This window comes from Acomys russatus, chromosome 11, assembly GCF_903995435.1.
Source record: "Acomys russatus chromosome 11, mAcoRus1.1, whole genome shotgun sequence".
Classification (NCBI taxonomy): Eukaryota; Metazoa; Chordata; class Mammalia; order Rodentia; family Muridae; genus Acomys; species Acomys russatus.
This window is the reverse complement of record NC_067147.1, coordinates 22,280,604-22,300,270: the sequence shown is the minus strand read 5'-3', so window position 1 is coordinate 22,300,270 and position 19,667 is coordinate 22,280,604. Positions and strand designations below refer to the sequence as shown.

General features: G+C 38.5%; 1 protein-coding gene across 1 annotated transcript in view; it reads left to right on the top strand.

Annotated features, from left to right (window-relative positions):
• Nucleotides 1-19,667, top strand: part of Col19a1 (collagen type XIX alpha 1 chain) — a 326,054-nt gene that overhangs the window by 138,366 nt on the left and 168,021 nt on the right. The window contains exons 13-14 of the mRNA XM_051152999.1: nt 2,130-2,183; nt 4,593-4,628. Of these exons, the coding sequence (XP_051008956.1) occupies nt 2,130-2,183; nt 4,593-4,628 (90 nt within the window). The remainder of the gene's footprint in view (nt 1-2,129; nt 2,184-4,592; nt 4,629-19,667) is intronic.

The following is a 19,667-nucleotide window of genomic DNA, read 5'->3' as shown; positions in this document are numbered from 1 at the left end:
TGGACAAATCTATAGGCCACCGTACATTCCCATGAGGCTTTGTTATTTTCCAAGAACTACAGCTCCCAGCATTCCTGGAAGTTACCTGGTCCTTGGACAGGTGGAGCATATAGGCTAATTTTGGCCATTGCAATTCCAGAAATGGAAGAGTTTTGTAAGCTGATATATAATAACCAGTTGAGTAAGGCAAGGACAGGATAATGGCATGATGCAGACTTAGGAAGAGCACCTGATTAATGCTAGGTAACAGAGGTTACTCTTGTGTCTGATCTCAAAAGTGGTATAGAAGTGTAAAGAAAACTACGAACTGAAGACAGAAGTATGATACAGTGTCTATTAGCTACATGGAGAAAGGAAAAAGAAACAGGCAAAATTACTTTTACTAATATATTTCACTTGATCCATTATTGCCAACTTTGTCATTTCAATGAATAGTATAAACAGTATTAATGAAATAACTAACATTATTTTCTTTCTTTCTTTCTTTCTTTCTTTCTTTCTTTCTTTCTTTCTTTTGGTTTTTTCAAGACAGGGTTTCTCTGTATAGCCTTGCCTGTCCTGGACTCACTTTGTAGACCAGGCTGGCCTCAAACTCACAGTGATCCACCTACCTCTGCCTCCTGAGTGCTGGGATTAAAGGCGTGCGCCACCATAAACCAAACTGTAAATATATCTCAGTAGTAAGAACTTGATGACATGAGCTGGGCTCTGGGCTCAGCCCTTCTCACTGAGAAGAGTGGGGTTGAAGGAGAACTCCAACCAGTGTTCAACTACTATATCAGACAGTGCAGGTGCTGAGGCTAGGATAGTGAGTGACCACAGGGAACCTGGTAAATGTTTAGTAGGTAGGTGGATGAATGAAAGATAGAAATCCATTCACAGAAATGGCAGTTGGCACCCCCTAAGTGGTTGAGATATTCTTTTGCCAGGTTTTACTCTCAAGCATCTACTGTTTTGGGAAAGAATAGATAGACATTACAAGTAACAGTAGAGTGCTGTACTTCAAATATTATTAATTAAATACTAAAATGATTATGAAAATATATTAGGGTTTTGTTTGTTTGTTTTGCAAAGTGAATGATGGGTTTGTTGTTGTTGTCTGACATTCTCTGTACAACAAAATTGTTTTATGTAATTATTTTTTTATTACTTCAGTTTACTCTTGGATTCTGTATTGAACACCTGTAGGTGCTGGAATGTGACTTACTTATTCACCACAAAACTCTGTGGCAGTGATAGCTAGATCCCTCAGCTAGGAGCTGTAATATGTTTGAGTTACTGTGTGTTACCATTCCCAAAGGCTTCATTTTTCTGATATTCTTTCACTCTTATCCAGATGTGTGAAAAATGGAGGAGGATGTCTTCACTGTTTACCACACAGTCAGGATGTACCTATCTGTCTTGCCTTCTGTTTCCACTGTGAACACATTCTGCTGTAGAACTTCTGTGTCCATCATGAACTAAATACCCCTAAGACACCTAAAAATCCAGAGGATTTGTGAAAATATTTAGCTGACAAATTTTCTGTCTCATGCAGTTCCATTTGATATCTTTATAAATCCAGGAAGGATTTAGAAAGGAATTAGAAAACTAAAACATACTTTCAAATGGGCAAGATGCTACATTTTCACTCCAGCCTGGTGAATGACAGGGAAAGAATGCCACTTCTGGGGCCCTCCTCCCAATAATTACATTTCTTGATAGAGACATGAACATGTTTTTTGATGTAACTCGCGAATTTTTTGGCACGCTTTACAAAGGCTAAATCAATGCTAAATCAGAGGTATTTACAACATTCACAAATTTAATCCAAAAAGGATACTTAAACGCTCATATAGATCTAAGTGATGCTCCCCCAGATGGTGAATTAATGTAATTTTAGCAGGAAGCAAAGTTGCACAAATATGCAATATTGAGGCCTCGCACTGGTTTAATGTATCCGAAGCCACCGCAGCACAGATGTTGCTTATCACACTGGTGCCAGTTGCCTGTTTCCACACTACAAAGGAAAGAATCGAATTTGGGAGTTCAGGAAAGCATGATTCATTTTTTGTTTCTAATAATTTGTCAGTAATTGAAGCTTTTGGTTATTCTTGCATAGCAAATTATTTTCATTATGTTCTTTTCAGGGTTTGAAAGGTGACTCGGGTCCTCAAGGTCCACCTGGCCCCAAAGGAGAAAAGGTACTGTTTCTATCTAAAAGTGTCCTGATCTTATTTTAAGACCACCACCCCCACCCCCTGAAAATTGAGAACCTGTCTGGCTGCACAAACAACCTGAATATGATGGAAGGCTGTCTGTTGTATGACAAGCTTCTAAGTGAGAAAAGCCTTTCGGTTGCTTTAGTGTGAGAGACGGTGCACACCATCACTAGTTGACATCAACAGAGTAAAACCTCCTGTTTGTCACCTTTGCTTGACAGCATGAAGTGTTCCATCGCCACATTAGCAGAGGTGTCCTATGTCAGGAAACTCAGCCAACAAGGACAAGCTGTCACCTTAATGATTAGGCAGGTGGCTTGATAGGGAAAGGAAGCTAACTTTGTACCTCAGCCTTAGATTAACTCTTCCACCTCTTGTGTTTTCCCCATATACCATTTTAGAATGGCATTTTGTGTTGAATAAGGAAATTAGGCAATCCTTATTTCATGAGGGCTGTACATGTCTGCATTTTATTCGTCACACTCAGCACATGCAGAATTCCTTGTCTACCTTAAATATTTATCTCTGCACTACAGTTGATCTCACAGATAAGTCCTTGGTACTCGGAGATTTAAGTTCCTTCATAACTGTCTTTTTTTAATGTGACGGTCCCCCGAATAATGAATATACAAGGCCATGTCTTAAAACTTAAGATAGCTAAGTTAATGAGAAAAAGAGAAAATCCTACATATACTTAGCATGACAGTCCCATGGCACACTCCACGGGCTCATGGGCTCCATAATGTTCAAGGCAACAAAAAGAGCAGCAAGGGCACTCAGTCTTGGTGACAGAGTTCTCATTAAATGAGTAGAGCTCCTGCAGGAGTAAAACACAGGTGACATACACATCGTGAACGTGTAGATACTTTTTCAGACTCCTCTGCTTAAAAAAAACAAAACAAACAAACAAACAAAAAAACCAGGGTCGTTGGACAGAGGGGAAGGCATCCTATTGGGACTTTAAATGAGAGACGCATGGGAGAACAGCAAAATAAAAGGATCCAGAGGGTCCTAGAAATCTACAAGTAGAACAATATGATAGGCAGATTTGGGCCCAGGGGTCCCGCTCAAACTAAGGCACCAGCCAAGGACAATACAGGAGGTAAACTTTAAACCCCTTCCCAGATCTAGCCAATGGTCAGAATATTCTCCACAGTTGAGTGGAGAGTGTGATACGACTTTCTCACATACTCTGGTGCCTCACATTTGACCATGTCCCCTGGAGGGGGAGACCTGGTGGCACTCAGAGGAAGGACAGCAAGTAGCCAAGAAGAGACTTGATACCCTATGAGAATATATAGGGGGACGTAATCCCCCTCAGGAACAGTCATAGGGGAGGGGAATAATGGGAAAATGGGGGGGGGAGGAATGGGAGGATACAAGGGATGGGATAAACATTGAGATGTAACAAGAATAAATTAATAAAAAAAAAAAAAAAAAGTAAAAAAAAAAAAAAAAAACCAGGGTCTCACCATGTAATCCTGTAATCCTGGCTGGCCTGGAACTTCCTATGTCAGTGAAACTGGCCTTGAAATCATAGAGATCCTCTTGCCTCTCTCTTCCAAGTGCTGAGATTTAACATGTGCACTGCTGTGCCCAGATTTCCAAAGACTTTTTCATAGTCAACACACACACACACACACACACACACACACACACACACACACACACACACACACACACACACACACACACACACACCTGGGAACCTGTATTCACACAAGTCAGCAAAGCAATTCTAGCACTGGAAAATACACCGATGAAAGGAAAGTCTCTGAAAGCTGGAGGCATGTGTGGTGTGCATTTAGCAGGGCCTAGGAGAGGCAATGGGAATCGTTCCTTGCAGCTGGAAGGCACAGGGTGGGGGTCCACTTATTATTTCTGCTGATCTCCATACTAACTTTGTCAGAAAAATTATCTGTCACTATGACGCTTTCCAGCTGCTCCTTTGGCAACTAACCATATTTGGAAAGATAATTTTTCTCTAATTTTGGATTCGTAGTCAAAAGAATAAAAAAAAATAGATTATTTTCATTTTTCCAAACACGTTTTGCTATGGCAGAAAGCACGAGGGCACACAAGGCAGTTTTTAGACCATCAGCCCTAAAGGGAACATGATACAGCTCTCAATGTGTAGAAAATTTTATCAAGAAAAATTCTATTTTTATGTTCTTTCAGATTATGGATTTGGCAGTAGGGAAATAAGGGAGGGCCCGGGAGGAATTGAGGAAGGGAGGAGAAATATGATCAAAACATATCATACGCACTTCTCAAAGAATAAATGAAAATGTAAGAAAAGGTTTATGTTTATATTGCTTCTTTCCATAACCTCTTAAATAATGTGCAGAAAAGTGCTGCTGATAATTGCAACTTTTCTTTCCCCTCTTTTAGGGTGACATGGGACCTCCAGGGCCACCAGCCTTAACTGTAAGTATATTCCTAAAGAAAAAAGATCAAAATTGAAATGTTCTTTTGGCTATTCATAGCACATCATGACTGAAATATGATTTAAACCACACAGTATTACAGGAATTGTTATTGAACTTGTAATATGCCTAGCAAACCTTCGTGTTTTAAAGATGGATTCCGGCCCTGAGCAGTGAAGCACTTGACCCAGAGCCTTAAGGGTAGTTTCACAGACGTCTGTAATCAGTATCTACCTCAAGCAATTTTCTACATCCCTACCATGGTTCATAATCATGTCCCTGTGGTTGACTGGGCATTATTTTGTAATAAAATATATATTATGAATAAATGGAAGTAGACAGTTCTACTTGGCCTAAAAACTACAAAAGTGACAGCAGATATAAACATCCAGTATGAAGAACAGCTCCTTTTTCTCCGTTTCTTCCTCTTCTTTTCTTTTTTAAGGATATGAGAGTGAGTGTTGCTCTCCTATCTTTAAAGATGCCATTAGTGAGCACCACTGGCACAGCCAGAGCTCAGCACTCTCTATGCTGGCCAGGTTGGCTTTGCACTCATAGAGACCCACCTGCCTCTGCCCAAGTGCTGCGATTAATGGTGTATGCCATCACACACAGCCAAGAGCTACACTTTCACACTGATTGCTAACTCTGTCCCTAAACCTGCCAGGCTCTAGTTATTCCCCCATGATCTACTTCTAAAATTTGCAAATGACAAAATGGCAACAGATTCATAAGAAAAGTTATAATGGACACATGATAGGCTAGTTGTCAGTTAAATATTCCATCATTTCTGAAGTATTCGATCATAAATATATGGAGCATTCCCATATACATAAAACTTACTAATACAAATTTTCTTCATAGAGCATTAAATATTCTTGTTTAACTTAAAAGATTCTAAGATTAATGAAAAAAGAAAGTTTTTTTTAAAGGATTGAGTCTTTCACATTTCATACTGATATTATCAATGCCATAAGTTAGGCATGAAGTCATTAAAATCCAAAGACCCATGATGACGCAGAAGGTCAGGGTTAAGGATGTTTCCCAGTATACTGGCTGGAGCATTGTTATGCATAGAGCATAGGAATTTGAAGGATTGTGATTTTATACACATGTATTTTTCCTAGAATTTGAACAGCCCAAATGGAATGAAAGTATTGTCTTACTAACATCATTTTCCAACTGGCATTTAAGGGAAAAAAAAAAACAAAAAAAAAAAAAACATTTCTTATTGTATAGAAAACCCAAAAGGCCAAACAGCGGACTTACTTTTAAAAGCCAAATCCTTTTTCTGTAAAATTAGTTTATTTTTACATCCCGACTGCAGTTTTCCCTTCTGCCTCTTCTCCCAGCCATTGTCCCATCCACTCCTGCTCTGTTTCTACTAGGAAAGGGGCAGGCCTCCCATGAATATCAATCAGCCATGGCATATCAAGGCACAGTAAGACTAGGCACCTCCTCTTCAATTAAAGCTGGGTGAGGCAGCCCAGTAGGATTCTAATGTCACTTTACACTCCTGTTTTAAGGCTGGTATGTGATGTTTGCTTGTATTTCACTTAAAATGGAGTTTTGGACCCTAAGCTGGGAAAGTGCATTGGATTCTATCTATATTATTCATGTTTCATGGCAGTTTATTCTTTTCTCCTCAGAAACACACCCAGATCTAGCCAATGGTCAGAACAGTCTCCACACTTGAGTGGAGAGTGGGATATGACTTTCTCATGTACTCTGGTGCCTCACATTTGACCATGTCCCCTGGAGGGGGAGACCTGGTGGCACTCAGAGGAAGGACAGCAGGTTACCAAGAAGAGACTTGATACCCTATGAGCATACAAAGGGGGAGGTAATCCCCCTCAGGAACAGTCATAGGGGAGGGGAATAAGGGGAAAATGGGAGGGAGGGAAGAATGGGAGGATACAAGGGATGGGATAACCATTGAGATGTAACAAGAATAAATTAATAATAAAAAATTAAAAAAAAAAGAAACACACCCAGGTGGTCTCTGTGCAGCTCATCTTGGATGCACTTACAGAGACAAAGCTAAGATATTTTGCTTTGTGGTGTCTAAAGATTTGGCAAACCCAAATCCTAAGTTTAAAAATAATATTGCATTTTATAAAACGAAATAATAATATGTGGCTATTACTATTTGACATGCTTGCCATCGATTTGTTTCCTCGTGTAGACAATCAACCATCATCTATAAATAGGGGTGAATTGAGATTAATATCAGCCTGCATGCACTAAATATTTAATTCATCTTAGAATGCAATGAAGCAACTATTATGAGTCTTCCGGAAAGTCAAATTGACTAACTGCTCTATAATATATTAAACAAGACGATGCTAAGTCAGAGAGCTCATCCTTAGCAGTTCTCAAAGCCAGCTGCCCACTAAAACCCACTGGAAGGCTCTGGAAAATACCAACACTGGACCTTCATCCCTCCAAATTCTAATTTAATAAGTCTAATGTTGTAACGGTGCATTTTTAAAGTCCCAAAGTAGAGCTAAAAATGAAGCTGGCGTGGAAAACCATTGTTTATGGAAAATAGTGAGACAAGCTTTCTTCCTGCTCAGAAACTTTTTAGAACACTGGAGTACTCTGGCTTCCATTTGAAATCCAACTGAGTGTACAGCAATAAAGAAATGTCTCTATCTTTGGAGAGACACACTAGTAAAAATCAAGATAGAAGCCTGCTTAGTTAAGTAGAGGGGATTAGGGCTAGAATATCTTTCAATTACAACCTTAACTTACCCATTTGAGAACTCCTGCTGAGCTAGATGCCTTAATGCTTCTCAAAATTTTAAGTGCATAGGAGCCACCCAGGGAATCTTATTCAAGTGCATAGTTTTATTCTGTAAATGCGGAGCTGAGATTAGAAATTATACATCCTCAGCAGGTAGCCACTTGAAAGCTGATGGCACTCCTGGCCCATGGATCAAACAAGGCTTAATCCTCTTTCTAGCTCATTGCCTCATTTCATAGGCCATTGCTTCCCTCTCTTTACTTAACATCCAAATCAGCACAGACACTTTTTAAAAATACATAACGTTTAGCCCGTAGTATATAGGACTGATGTCAGAATCTCTTGGGAAAAGCCATGCAGAAGTCAGTTTAAATTTTTCTGAGGCTAGCCCTGCATAGTTTGAGACCCACTGTCTTGAAGGCACACCTAATGGTTCTCTCTACAGCTCCCTCTTGAAATTCTTGAACAAACATTTTAGAGTCACTCGCTAGTCAGTATTTATATTGGAAATACCCAACATGATTGCTTTCAAGACTTTCAGTAATACCTACTATTTGATTCCTGATTACTCCATTGTGAAGGATGAACTTCACCTCTGCATATTTGTAACCCACCAGCAAGTCTAACAGCGATGCTTCATTTTCTTAAGCAAGCCCACAGCACCGACAACTCTGATACGCAGAGTACTGAGGACTATCCGAGATTACACAGCTGAGCCAAGTAAAGACAAGGAATAGGCTGGATACTTTTCCTCATCTAAATCATAGTACTTATTTATTAAGATTTATTTATTTAATGTTTATAAGTGCTCTATCTGCATGTACACCTGCATGCCAGAAGAGGGCATCAGATCAAATTATAGATGGGTGTGAGCTGCCATGTGGTTTCCAGGAATTGAACTCAGGACCTCTGGAAGAGCAGTCAGTGCTCTTAACCACTGAGCCATCTCTCCAACCCCATACTTATTTATCTTAATTTAATATACAGCTTTGTTTAACAATGAATGAAGAGAAATAGTAACTGAGGACAATGTTTTTTCAGGCAGGAAGGTTGTGAAGGGTTAAGTTTATTGCATCTGCTTCTCTATACCCCTGTGCATCACCCTGCTTTGGCTGTTAGTTTACATTGTAAAACTCAGGTAAGGCCACACTGTAAGTAATCTAATACAGTGTACAAAAGCATCTATTTTCATTAAATGTTAATTTTGCTTTTATTTGTACTCTCTACCTTCGCATCTATAGTTGGGTCTCAGTGAGGAAAGTAGATAAAGGAGTCAGTGAAGCTAAATTTGCAAGGAATAAAGAAATGTAAAGTTGATGAAATGATATGAAGAATAGAAGATGGGAGGCAGGCTAACTAGAAAGATCCAGTCATAGTAGCTGTTACTTTCCCTGCCACATCACAACCATTGCCTGGTTTTCCTTGTACCTGACGTCTTAGGAAACCAATATAGAGAACTGGGCTAGCAAGAAGATTGACCAAAATGGCACTGCAGTTTCCAAGTGCAGTCTTTAATAAATGCCTTTTTTACTTGATGAAGATAGTTCTTGTTCAGATTCCAAAGTTTAATCGCTTTGATAACTTTTGGATCCTTCTGTAGATTCACCTTCACAGGTCATAGAAACATAACACCAAAGTGACCACATGAGGGAGGAGGAAATATTTACTTTCAAAAAAAGGAAGTAGAAAAAAGGAAGTAGAGAAGGAGAAAGAAGATACAGCAAGGAAGGAAGGAAAGGGGAGAGAGAGGGAAAGAGAGAGGGAGGGAGGGAGGAGGGAGGGAAAAAAGAGGGATAATTTGGGAATTGAAAATGTACAGTTGAATGGTAGTTACCTCTGTCTCTTCTAAGTATTCTGTCAGCCTACTTGACTTTTGACATCATGTGAATAAAGTTGCAATTGTCCCAGTTGCCTTCTTTAATCCTTTTCCAGATTATTCTAATAATAAAACCTCAAGGAATAACCTAAAGAACATTTCTGTGAATCTAGGGGTGGAGCACAGTCGACAAAACCTTATCCAAGTATCTTCCCTAAATATGTAAGCCCCCCCCCCCAAAAAAGTGACTCTTCCTCCTTAGACAGCCGTCAACCATCAGCTAACCCTAGAGTCATTCTTCCTCCATACTAGGAAAAAAAAAAAAAAAAAAAAACGAGATTATACCAAAATTACATCATTTACCCCTCCCTTTCCTTCAAACCCTCTCATATGCACATTCTTGTTTTTTCAAATTCATAGCCTCTTTTTTCATTAATTGTTGTTACACACACGATATGTACATATGTGTACATATATGTATACGAAATATATAAATATAACCTGCTCAAAGAAACCAATAGGCATGCTAACATGGATAGGGGAAAGCTCAAAAGGCCTCAACCCTACACAAAGTATTACAGGAAACTAAGGTATACTGAGAGTAGGAGAAATGCCATCTTCACCAGAAAAGAGCACACCAATCAGTTGTCCAACGTCAAATGGTCAGCCTTGAGAACATGCCTGGATCTTGTGAAGGTAAACACGGTCACTGTGATTTTCTATATTCAATAACCATGCCATGTCCAGAACACCCTACTTCACAGCACTGATCTGTATCCTCTAGTTCTTAGATTCTTTCTTAACACTCTTTTAAAACATTCCCTGAGTCTGTGCAGAGGGTTATTGGTATAGATGTCTCACCTATAGCCAAGTACTCAGTCTCTTGCTGTTGGCACTCTGAACAACAATGCTCCTCTGTGTTAGCCACTACCCACTGCAGTAACAAATTTCTCTGATGGAGGTTGAAGAATGTTGATATAAGTATTTAGAAGGCAGTTTGACAGCATGACCATGTAGAAAATCCTTGTCAATAGGCCTATGAATTCCCTCTTCTTGGAGCTTTACTATGTTTAAAGAGCCAGTCATGAATTCTTTCCTATACAGAAGGCTTAAAATCCAATCAGGGGAGTGACTCGTCACCTCCACAAACACTTTCATCACTATGGCACCAGTAGGAACTTATTGGCTGGCAGGTCAATATTACAGCACTCAGTATCCAGTACTGGGCAAGGCTATTGCTGTCTTTTCTCACCCAAGAGCCTGCATAGTACGTTCTAACGCTATGAAAGACACTCAGCAGAGAGAGGTTCCTGGTAGGTTCTGCAACCCAAATGTGCAGTGTCTCGAGCAGTAGGGCCTTACCATCTACTTAATGTGGACAAGAAAAAGCAATGACCATGACCTCCATTGCTTTCAGTGGCTCCGGGGTCTCTCTGGCCAATAACTTGTAGGGAAATTGCTGCTACACACTGTTTCTATGGCCAAGTATAAGAGTAGCACAACACTATTGAAGCAAATCAATAGTTAAGAAGCAATTTGACAACATGACCAGTTAGAAAACAACAATAGTAAGATCTTATCTATGGCCTGTGATCTCTCCAGATACAGGTTACAATAGCAGGCGTGAGTTCTCTCCTGTTTAGATGAAGAATGTGGAACATAATCAACACTGTATTATTTAATGTAAACAAGTATTAATAACCTATAATAGTGCTTTAGATGTTTTTAAACAAGGAAAAATATTACTTGATATCTACCTTTCTCTTTTCACTCTAAGGAAACCACTATGATAATAATGACTCCTGATTACCACATGTCTATGTTTAGGGGTGTGTATTTAAAATCATGTTGGTCTATACTGTCTCCATCCATAGTATTCTCTTGGGGACAAGTATTTCCTATTTCTTATTCCTTATCAGGCTTTGAGATTTACCCATGTAAGTGTTGTAGGTTGTATTTATTCTTCCTTTAATCTTCTGAATTATAATCTTCCAATAGGCAAAAAATTTCCCACCAATAAAGATATGAGACTTTTCCTGCTGATGCTTTTTTTTTTTTTTTTACTAACAATGTGCAATGAGTCATTTTGTGCCATGAATATCAGTGTTGTCATGGTTATATACCATAAGTAAAGCCATATCATGACAAAAGTGTCTTGTCTAATAAAACAATATGCTGTCTAAATTTGCTCTCCAAAGTAGCTATATGAATTATTGGCCTCTTTGTCAATTTATGAGAACTCTAAAAGCAACTACATCTCAACAATATTTAACATTGTTAAATATTTTAGTTTTAGGGCTTTCAAAGGCCTGAAACACATTCAAGTACTTACGAGGCTTTGGGACATAATATGGGAAATATTACAAAACAATGAGAAAAAGAACAGACCACTCCAGCATTTTGCTGAGACAGCAGCTTTTCCAAGAGGCAGAAAATGTTATTCTCTCAGAATGCTCCTTTTTCATGCTGTCATGTACTTACAACTTAGTAAGGTACCAAATTTGTTTGTATAGTTTCATATATTTACTTATAGCTCACCATACTGTCATATTATGACAATTTTCTCTTCTTTGTAAACAGCCTTATATGACACAGGAGTGGAAGTGTATGCGTTTCATATTAAATATGACCTGCTTCTTGTATTTTGTTTGTTTGTGGTTTTGAGGGGTAGCTTAAATAATCATGGATAAAGAAGATAGTGGAGCTGGCCTTTTTGCATCTAAATGTGCCAGAGATTTACATTAAGCCTGAAACTTTTGTGACTGTTTTATTCTATTTTTGGATTTGGCTAAAGAAATTTCTTTCTGCTTTTATTTGGCAGACTTTTCAAGAAGTCTAGATGTTGAATTTATGCGATTTTCTGCAGATATTAAAATAGACATATACTCTTTTTTTTCTCCAACACTTTAAAATGGTAAAGTAGCTTATATATTTTTCTGAGTGTGTGCTGCCTCACTGCCCAAGGGTAAACCCTACTTGGCCATAATGTTGAATATTTTTTTTTATCATATTAATGAAGGATGTGGCTTTGGTCTTACTACTAATTTAAAGCCTCTCCCTTTTCTTCTGGGCTCTGTTATTTCTGTTAAGAACCCATCAATCAGAATGTCTAATTTTTCATAGGTTGTTTTCATTTTATTTATCACTTTTTAGGTCTTTGATAATGAAGCAGCTAGGTGTATGTATGTTTAACTCTGTCCTAATTAGTTTCATAAAAATTTCAATGTGTGTCTTTCACATAATTGGAGAAAATTTGATCATTTTAAGTACATCTCCTGCCCTATTATCTCTTTTCCTCTTTTGAGATATCAATTTTATATTGTTGGATTTTAAAATAATATTCTATTACCCTCTGTTATTGTTTTCTTTCTTATTTCTCCTCTTTAGAGGGGATCATTTTTAGTGCACTGCTATCAGGGTCAGTAATGCTTTGGCTGTCTTTGGTTTGATCTTAAACTACTAATGTGAACTTTTTAATAGAGACAATATTTTTAACTAGTTTCTTTTTAGTGGCTATTTCTTTGTTAACATTTTATAAATTATTATTCAGTATGTGTATATTTCCCTTTACTTCTTGATAATTTGGTTTTGTTCTTAAGTATTAATAGATGCTATAAAATAGTTCTTTGATAAATCTATCATGAGTAACATCAAGCTGGTTGTCTGGTTGTGTACTTGTAGAATGGGCTATGTGTATATACTTCCTAGTATGTCAAGTAATTTTCTCTTATGTTTACCAGTGAATGATGGCTTAGAGAAACTCCATTATAACTTTCTTTCTGTTGCTGCAAGAAACACCATAGCCAAAAGCAACTTGAGGAGGAAAGCTTTTATGTCACCTCACAGTCTAGGAAGTCAGGGCAGGAACTCAAAGGCAGGAGCTAAAGCAGAGGACATGGAGGAATGCATCTTTCTAGTTTGTGCCCCGTGGCTTGTTTGGTCTTCTTTCCTACACAGCACAGCACAGGCTCATCTGCTAATCTCCCACAGTGTGCTGGACCATCCCATATCAATAATCAATCAAGATACTTCCTTAGAGATACAACTTTTGGGTGATCAGATGGTGGCAGTTCCTCAGCTGAGATTCCTTTTCTCAGATAGGACTGGATTTGTGTCAGGTTGACACAAACTAACCACCACAGGTGTCCTGTATTCTGTTGTATTTCTTTGACTATCAATAATGTAATTTTAATGAGTTATATTAGCTGAATTTGTATTACAAAACTGTGTCCTTTCTAGTTGGCAGTAGTTCAAACCCCACTTTTTAAATTATTTTTCCTTAACTGGACAAGATCAGCCAGCGATTTAAACAGTATTTAGATTCAGAATTTGGGGCAAACTTTTCTGCAGGGCTTTGTACCCACTACCCATTTACTGTCCAGTGAAGGCCTTTGTCCTGAACGAGTGGGTCTCAATCCGTGGGTTGCAACCCCTTTGGGGTCAAATGACCCTTTCACAGGGGTTGCATATCAGATCTCCTATATATCAGAGATTATGTCATGACTCATAACATTAGCAAAATTACAGCTATAACGTAGCAACAAAAATAATTTTAGGGTTGGAGGTTCATACAATATGAGGAACTGTCTTAAATGGTCGCAGTGTCAGGAAGGATTCAAACCACTTCTCTAAACTCTAAACCTAGATCTCTCAATCTAGTTGTCTGCAGGCTTTTTTAAAAACTACTGTGTGATGCAGATAAGACCCTGTGCTCAGACTAAACAGCTTTAAACCAATAAAATCGTCTCATGCTGTTTAATTTTTTCCAAATATTAACTCCAGTTCACTATCTGCCTACTATTATTGCATTTCTATGACTTTTATTGTATTCCAGAATCTTCCAATAGTTGTTAGTACACACACACACACACACAAACACACACACATTTTATGCCTAGCAATATGATTTATATATTAGACAAAACTACAGTAGAATGATTTGATACTGTTTTTAACAGGAGAAAACTGGTAAAACTGTCAGATTATAGAAACCCCATCCCACAGTAGAAAAAAATTTTTAATCTTTTAAAATTTTTATTTATTCACTTTACATTTGATTGTAGCCTGCTCCATCCTCTCCTCTTAATCTTATCCTCCCTCCCTCTTCAAAACCTCAAGTGATAGCACATTCTGTCGAGGCTGTGAAGAATGGAGAACACTCTTGTGTTGCTAGTGAGAATACAAACTTTTACAACCACCTTGGATATTAATCTGGCACTTTCTCAAAAAGTTAGGAATAGCTCTACCTCAAGACCCAGCTATACCATTCCTGGGCATATACCCAAAAGATGCTCCACATTACAACAAGGATATTTTCTCAACTATGTTCATAACAGCTTTATTCATAATAGCCAGAAGCTGGAAAGAACCCAGATGTCCCTCAACTGAAGAATGAATAAGGAGACTGTGGTGCATTTACACAATGGAATACTACTCAACTATTAAAAACAAGGATATCATGAAATTTGCAGGCAAATGGATGGAGCTATAAAATATCATTCTGAGTGAGTTAACCCAGACCCATACAGACATATGTGATATGTACTCACTTATAAGTAGATATTAGCTATATAGTACAGGATAACCCACTACAATTCACAAACCCAAAGAAGATAAGTGACAAGGAGGGCCCAAGGGAGGACGTTTCTCTCTCAGAAAGGGGAAATAGAATAGAGAGCAGAAATGGATGAAGAGAGGGAACAGGGTAAGAGAGGGAGGTGGAAGGAAATGAGGGTAGAGAGCAATGTGAGAAGAGCAAGAGGGCAGAAGAACAGAGGGCTTGCAGAGAGAAGAAAAACCATGGGCAGGGGCAACTCTGAGACAAGCTGCAGACCTACAACAGGGTAAGCTCCTGGGAGGCTATTGGGGTGACTCTAGTTAAGACTCCCAGTAACAGGGGAAATAGACACAGAAAAGGCCACCCTCTAACCAGATAGGACTTCTAGCAGAGGAAGGGGAACACCAACCCATCCCCAAAAACTTCTACCTGAAATTTACCCTATCTACAAGATGTGTAGGGATAAAGATAGAGCAGAATTACCCATCCAATGTCAGGCCCAACATGAGACACACCCCATGGGAGAGAGCCAACCCCTGACACTATTAACAATACTCTACTATGCTCACAGACAGGAGACTAGCATAGCTGTCCTCTGAGAAACTCCCCCCACCAGCGGAATGAAACAGGTGCCGAGACTTACAGCCAAACATTAGGTGGAGTGGCGGTAGCCTTGTAGAAGAGTCTGGGGTTGGGGCAGGGGAGGATAGAAAGACCCAGAGAAGACAGAAGCTCCATAAATCACTTTTTATAAGAGGGCAAATATAACAGCTGCCTTCAGTGACTCGCCATTTCTAACTCTTATTGCACTAATGGTCAATGGAGTTAAAGCAGGAAGGTCAATTCTCACAAGTGTTCTCAAACGAACATATATGATTGATTCCTCTAGAATCCCAAAATAGGAAGTTGAGTTCGCAGTCACCGTGAAAAGACAAACAAAAACTAGAAAAAAAAAAAAGAAATACCTTTTTATACTGCTGCCTGACTCATGTGTCCTTTTGCCTTGCTATATGTGTTTATATTTAGTCCATAATTGATAATTATCTGTGTTTTGTTCAAATAGAAGCTGATAGATCATTCTGGAAATTCATGACGCATTTGGTTTTAACTGAATTACATATAATTTTTGTAGCTGTATTGACTTTGTAAACATAATCATCTAAACTCATTTCTTCCCTTAGCCTTACTCTTGACTAGTATCTAGGTTCTGATTTCTCCTCACATACTCTTCTACTCTCACCCATTCACTCAGAGTTATCACCATGTGTTTCTTGATTATTTCAGTAACCAATCTGTCACCTCCCTTTGTCGGCCTTGATGCTTCATTTTCTCCTAAGGATTGGAACCATGGCCAAGAAGGTACTAGAAGAAGTTCTCCCACTGAGCCCTTATCCCTGAGCCTTTTCTAAATATAGAAACCAGAGCATTGCTGGCTCCACTTCTACTCAAAATCTCCCATGTCTTATCCTGATTTGAGAACGGCCTACAAAGTCTTATAGAATTAAATTCTTACTGAGTTTCTGAAGTTGTCTGATATTATTTTCTTTCTGACAACACCATAATCTCTCTCTCTCTACCTGCTCCCCTACCTCCAAGCACACTCACACTATAGGAGCTCCACATCTCTTCTTTGTTCTTCCTGATGCATACACAGTTAAACTTTCTTACCTGGAGATGTTTTCTGCTTTCTCATCCCCCTCTCAATGACATACAGGCTCCCCTCCTGTTCTAAAGGCACACGAGAGTTTTTAATATCTATCATATGGTCCATGTTTTCTTATTCCACGTCTCTTCTTATGCTCTAACATATTTGGAAAATCTGCTTACTGTGTTTGTTTCATTTTCATTTTTTCTTCTACATTTGAGTATTAACCACAGGAAGGCAAGGGTCGTTGAGGGTTCTCTTCATTGTCTATTAGTACAATATGGGTTAGATATGGTGAGACACTGAATACAGGTGTCACACTGGCTCACTTTAAAAAGTAATTTTCTTTAAATTCCAAACATGTCTAACAGTGCTTGACATATTGTTTGCCCTCAAGAAACAACTGGTGCTTAGTGAATAGTTTCTTTCTTAATTTTGGAATGTTCTATTAGCTTCACTAATTTAGCTTACCAGATTTCTCTACTCTAACAGAGTTGGTATAAATATTAGCTGTTACCAAAAAATTGAGTGAAACTGATAAAAGGGCATATTTTGAAGGAATTCTCTTTCACTGACTCTGTTTTTAACTCCTCAAGGCCATTTGTTTCTTGAAGCTTTCTGTTTCTTCTTAAGTCACTTTCTCTGAAAGTTTTCCACTGTTCAGCTTTTTAAAGGCAGAATAATCACCAGCTGTAATGTATTGCTTGCCTCTGCACATTGAATCTGCTTAATGTTCTCAGACTTACAGTGACGTGAGGGTGGGTGGATGTTGAATTGCAATCCCTGTGATACGTCTAGTGGTCATTAACATATACACTAGGTGAGTTTTTGACCTACAGTTTATAGAAACTTTCCTATGGTTATAATAAATCCTAGCTGTATCCATTCATCCATTTCTTAGCACTTTGTTGAACTCTAAGAAAGTAGATGTAGTACTTAATCTATCAAAATATCAAACAAATTGCTGCCTTTGAATGTCTTTGCTTTTATTAACCCAAATTTGGATAGCACCATGATTTTAGCTGAAATTCTCCCGTTGAACAGATTACTAACAACAAAGTGCAGTGATATCTGTATGTATTTTGCATCTTGATACAAACAGTTTAAACTATGAGTTTAAGAACTGTGACTAAATCATAATTTTCCTCAACTTGTCTGATAACAACTATTACAGAAACGGTCATATGTCTACTGTCATTGCCAAATGCTGAGACACAATAGATATCATTTAGGGAAAACAGTCCTGAGTAATCTAATAAATAATGATAATTTATTTTATGAATTATAAAATGGTATGCTGAGAAATCACTTTTAAGAATCAGTTTGTTTCTAAAATATCATATCCAGATTTTAGGCAACCTACAACTTAATGTTAAGATGTTTCAAAGACTAAATTACTATTGAGTGTAAAGAATCTCTTCTGTGGAGATTCATAATATGCCAAAAAAAGTACCAAGAAAGTGGGTCAGAGGAGAGGACATCCTATTGAGACTTTAGGCGAGAGTAGCATGGAAGAATGGGGAAATAGTAGGACCCACAGAGTCCTGGAAACCTACAAGAAGAACTTTATGACAGGCAGATCTGGATCCTGGGTTCCTCCTCAAACTAAGGCACCAGCCAAGGAGAATATAGGCAGTAAACTTCGAACCCCTACCAAGACCCAGACGACGAACAGGATATTCTCCACCGTTGAGTGGAGAGTGAGATCTGACTCTCACACGAACTCTGGTGCCCCTTTTCTGACCATGTCCCCTGGATGGGGAGGCCTGGTGGCACACAGAGGAAGGATAGCTAGTTACCAAGAAGAGACTTGATATTTTAAGAGCATATATAGGGGGAGGAGGTCTCCCTCAATCACAGACATAGGGGAGGGGAGAAGGGGGAAGTGGGAGGGAGGGAAGAATGGGAGGAAACAGGGGAAGGGCTAACAATCGAGATGTAATATGAATAAATTAATAAAAAAATGTAATTAAAAAACAAAAAGTAACATCAAGTGTAAACAGGAAGAACACTTTTTATTATATGATTAACATTTCCTTGATTGTGATGTGATTTATCTAAGATTATAGTACAAGGGCATTTTTTGATAAGTTATTAGGAAACCATGAAGATTTTGACCTTTAAGGTTAGTGATTTCCTTCTTCATTCATATTGTTTGAATTGACGCAAATAACACTAGCTTTTCCTTACACTGAATGTTTGCTATAAACCCTTATATTTAGTCACAGTTATCACTTGTCATTTATTTTATATAAATGTAGGCTTTTGTGTGTAGGCTCTTGAGCTGTGGGTATTCTGTGTTCTTCCCACACTTTACAATTAAGTAAATTCCCTTTAAATAAAAAATAAGTCACCTTCGTTTTGAACTAAGGGTTTACTGATGTACCCAGCAGTGGCTTCAGAAGCCAGATAGGGCTATGGCTGAAGGGAAACAGTTGGCTGGACCTCCCTTCCCCCACTCCCATCTCTTCTGGCCTTTGTGTGTCATGTCAGAAGAGAGACAGGTGAGAGAGGCACAAGAGTGATATTTCATGTGATATATGTCCTAATTTTAGTTCCCAGGAACAAGGCTGTGTTGTTCTGGCCCTCTCTCACTGGGAAGTTATTAAATACCCATCCACATGGCACCAAATGATTACACGGAGGTCAAAGGTTAAGTTACTCAGCAGCAGAAGTGCCGTATCCATCCTCACTAAATGATACTTCAATATGAGCTCCTTGGGGCCCAGATTAACCTTGCTAAAGTGAAAATGAGGCATCAAGAGAGGGGAGCACGCCTCTCACCCTAAATACAGTAGGCAATGGGGGGAAATTTTCAGCTGGCCATTTATAAATCAAATGGCACACAATTAACAGATGGCCCTGATGTACAAGACTTGAAATAATTCTTCCTCTAAGTTGGTATGTACAAAGAGAGTTCTTTAGCAAATGACATGATTTATTCCCACCTTCCTCCCTCACTTGAATGCCTAGGGCATGTGGACACTGTGGCAAGCATAGGGAATACAGAAGGAAACTGTGCTGGCTCTGCCTTCAACTAGTTTAATCACCCGGTTAGGTAAAGTTGGTCTCTTTTAAACTGACCATAATATATAAATAGTCTACAAGCATTTGTTTAACTATAATTACTTAGTACTATACTCAAACATTTAGTTATTTCCAAGGAAACTGTTAGTTATATTTTTTATTTTGTAATATAAGAAGGGATTTGCATTAGAGCCACAAACTCACCAGCTAAATAATATTTTTTTAAACCTCAAAGGAGCTATAGGCAGA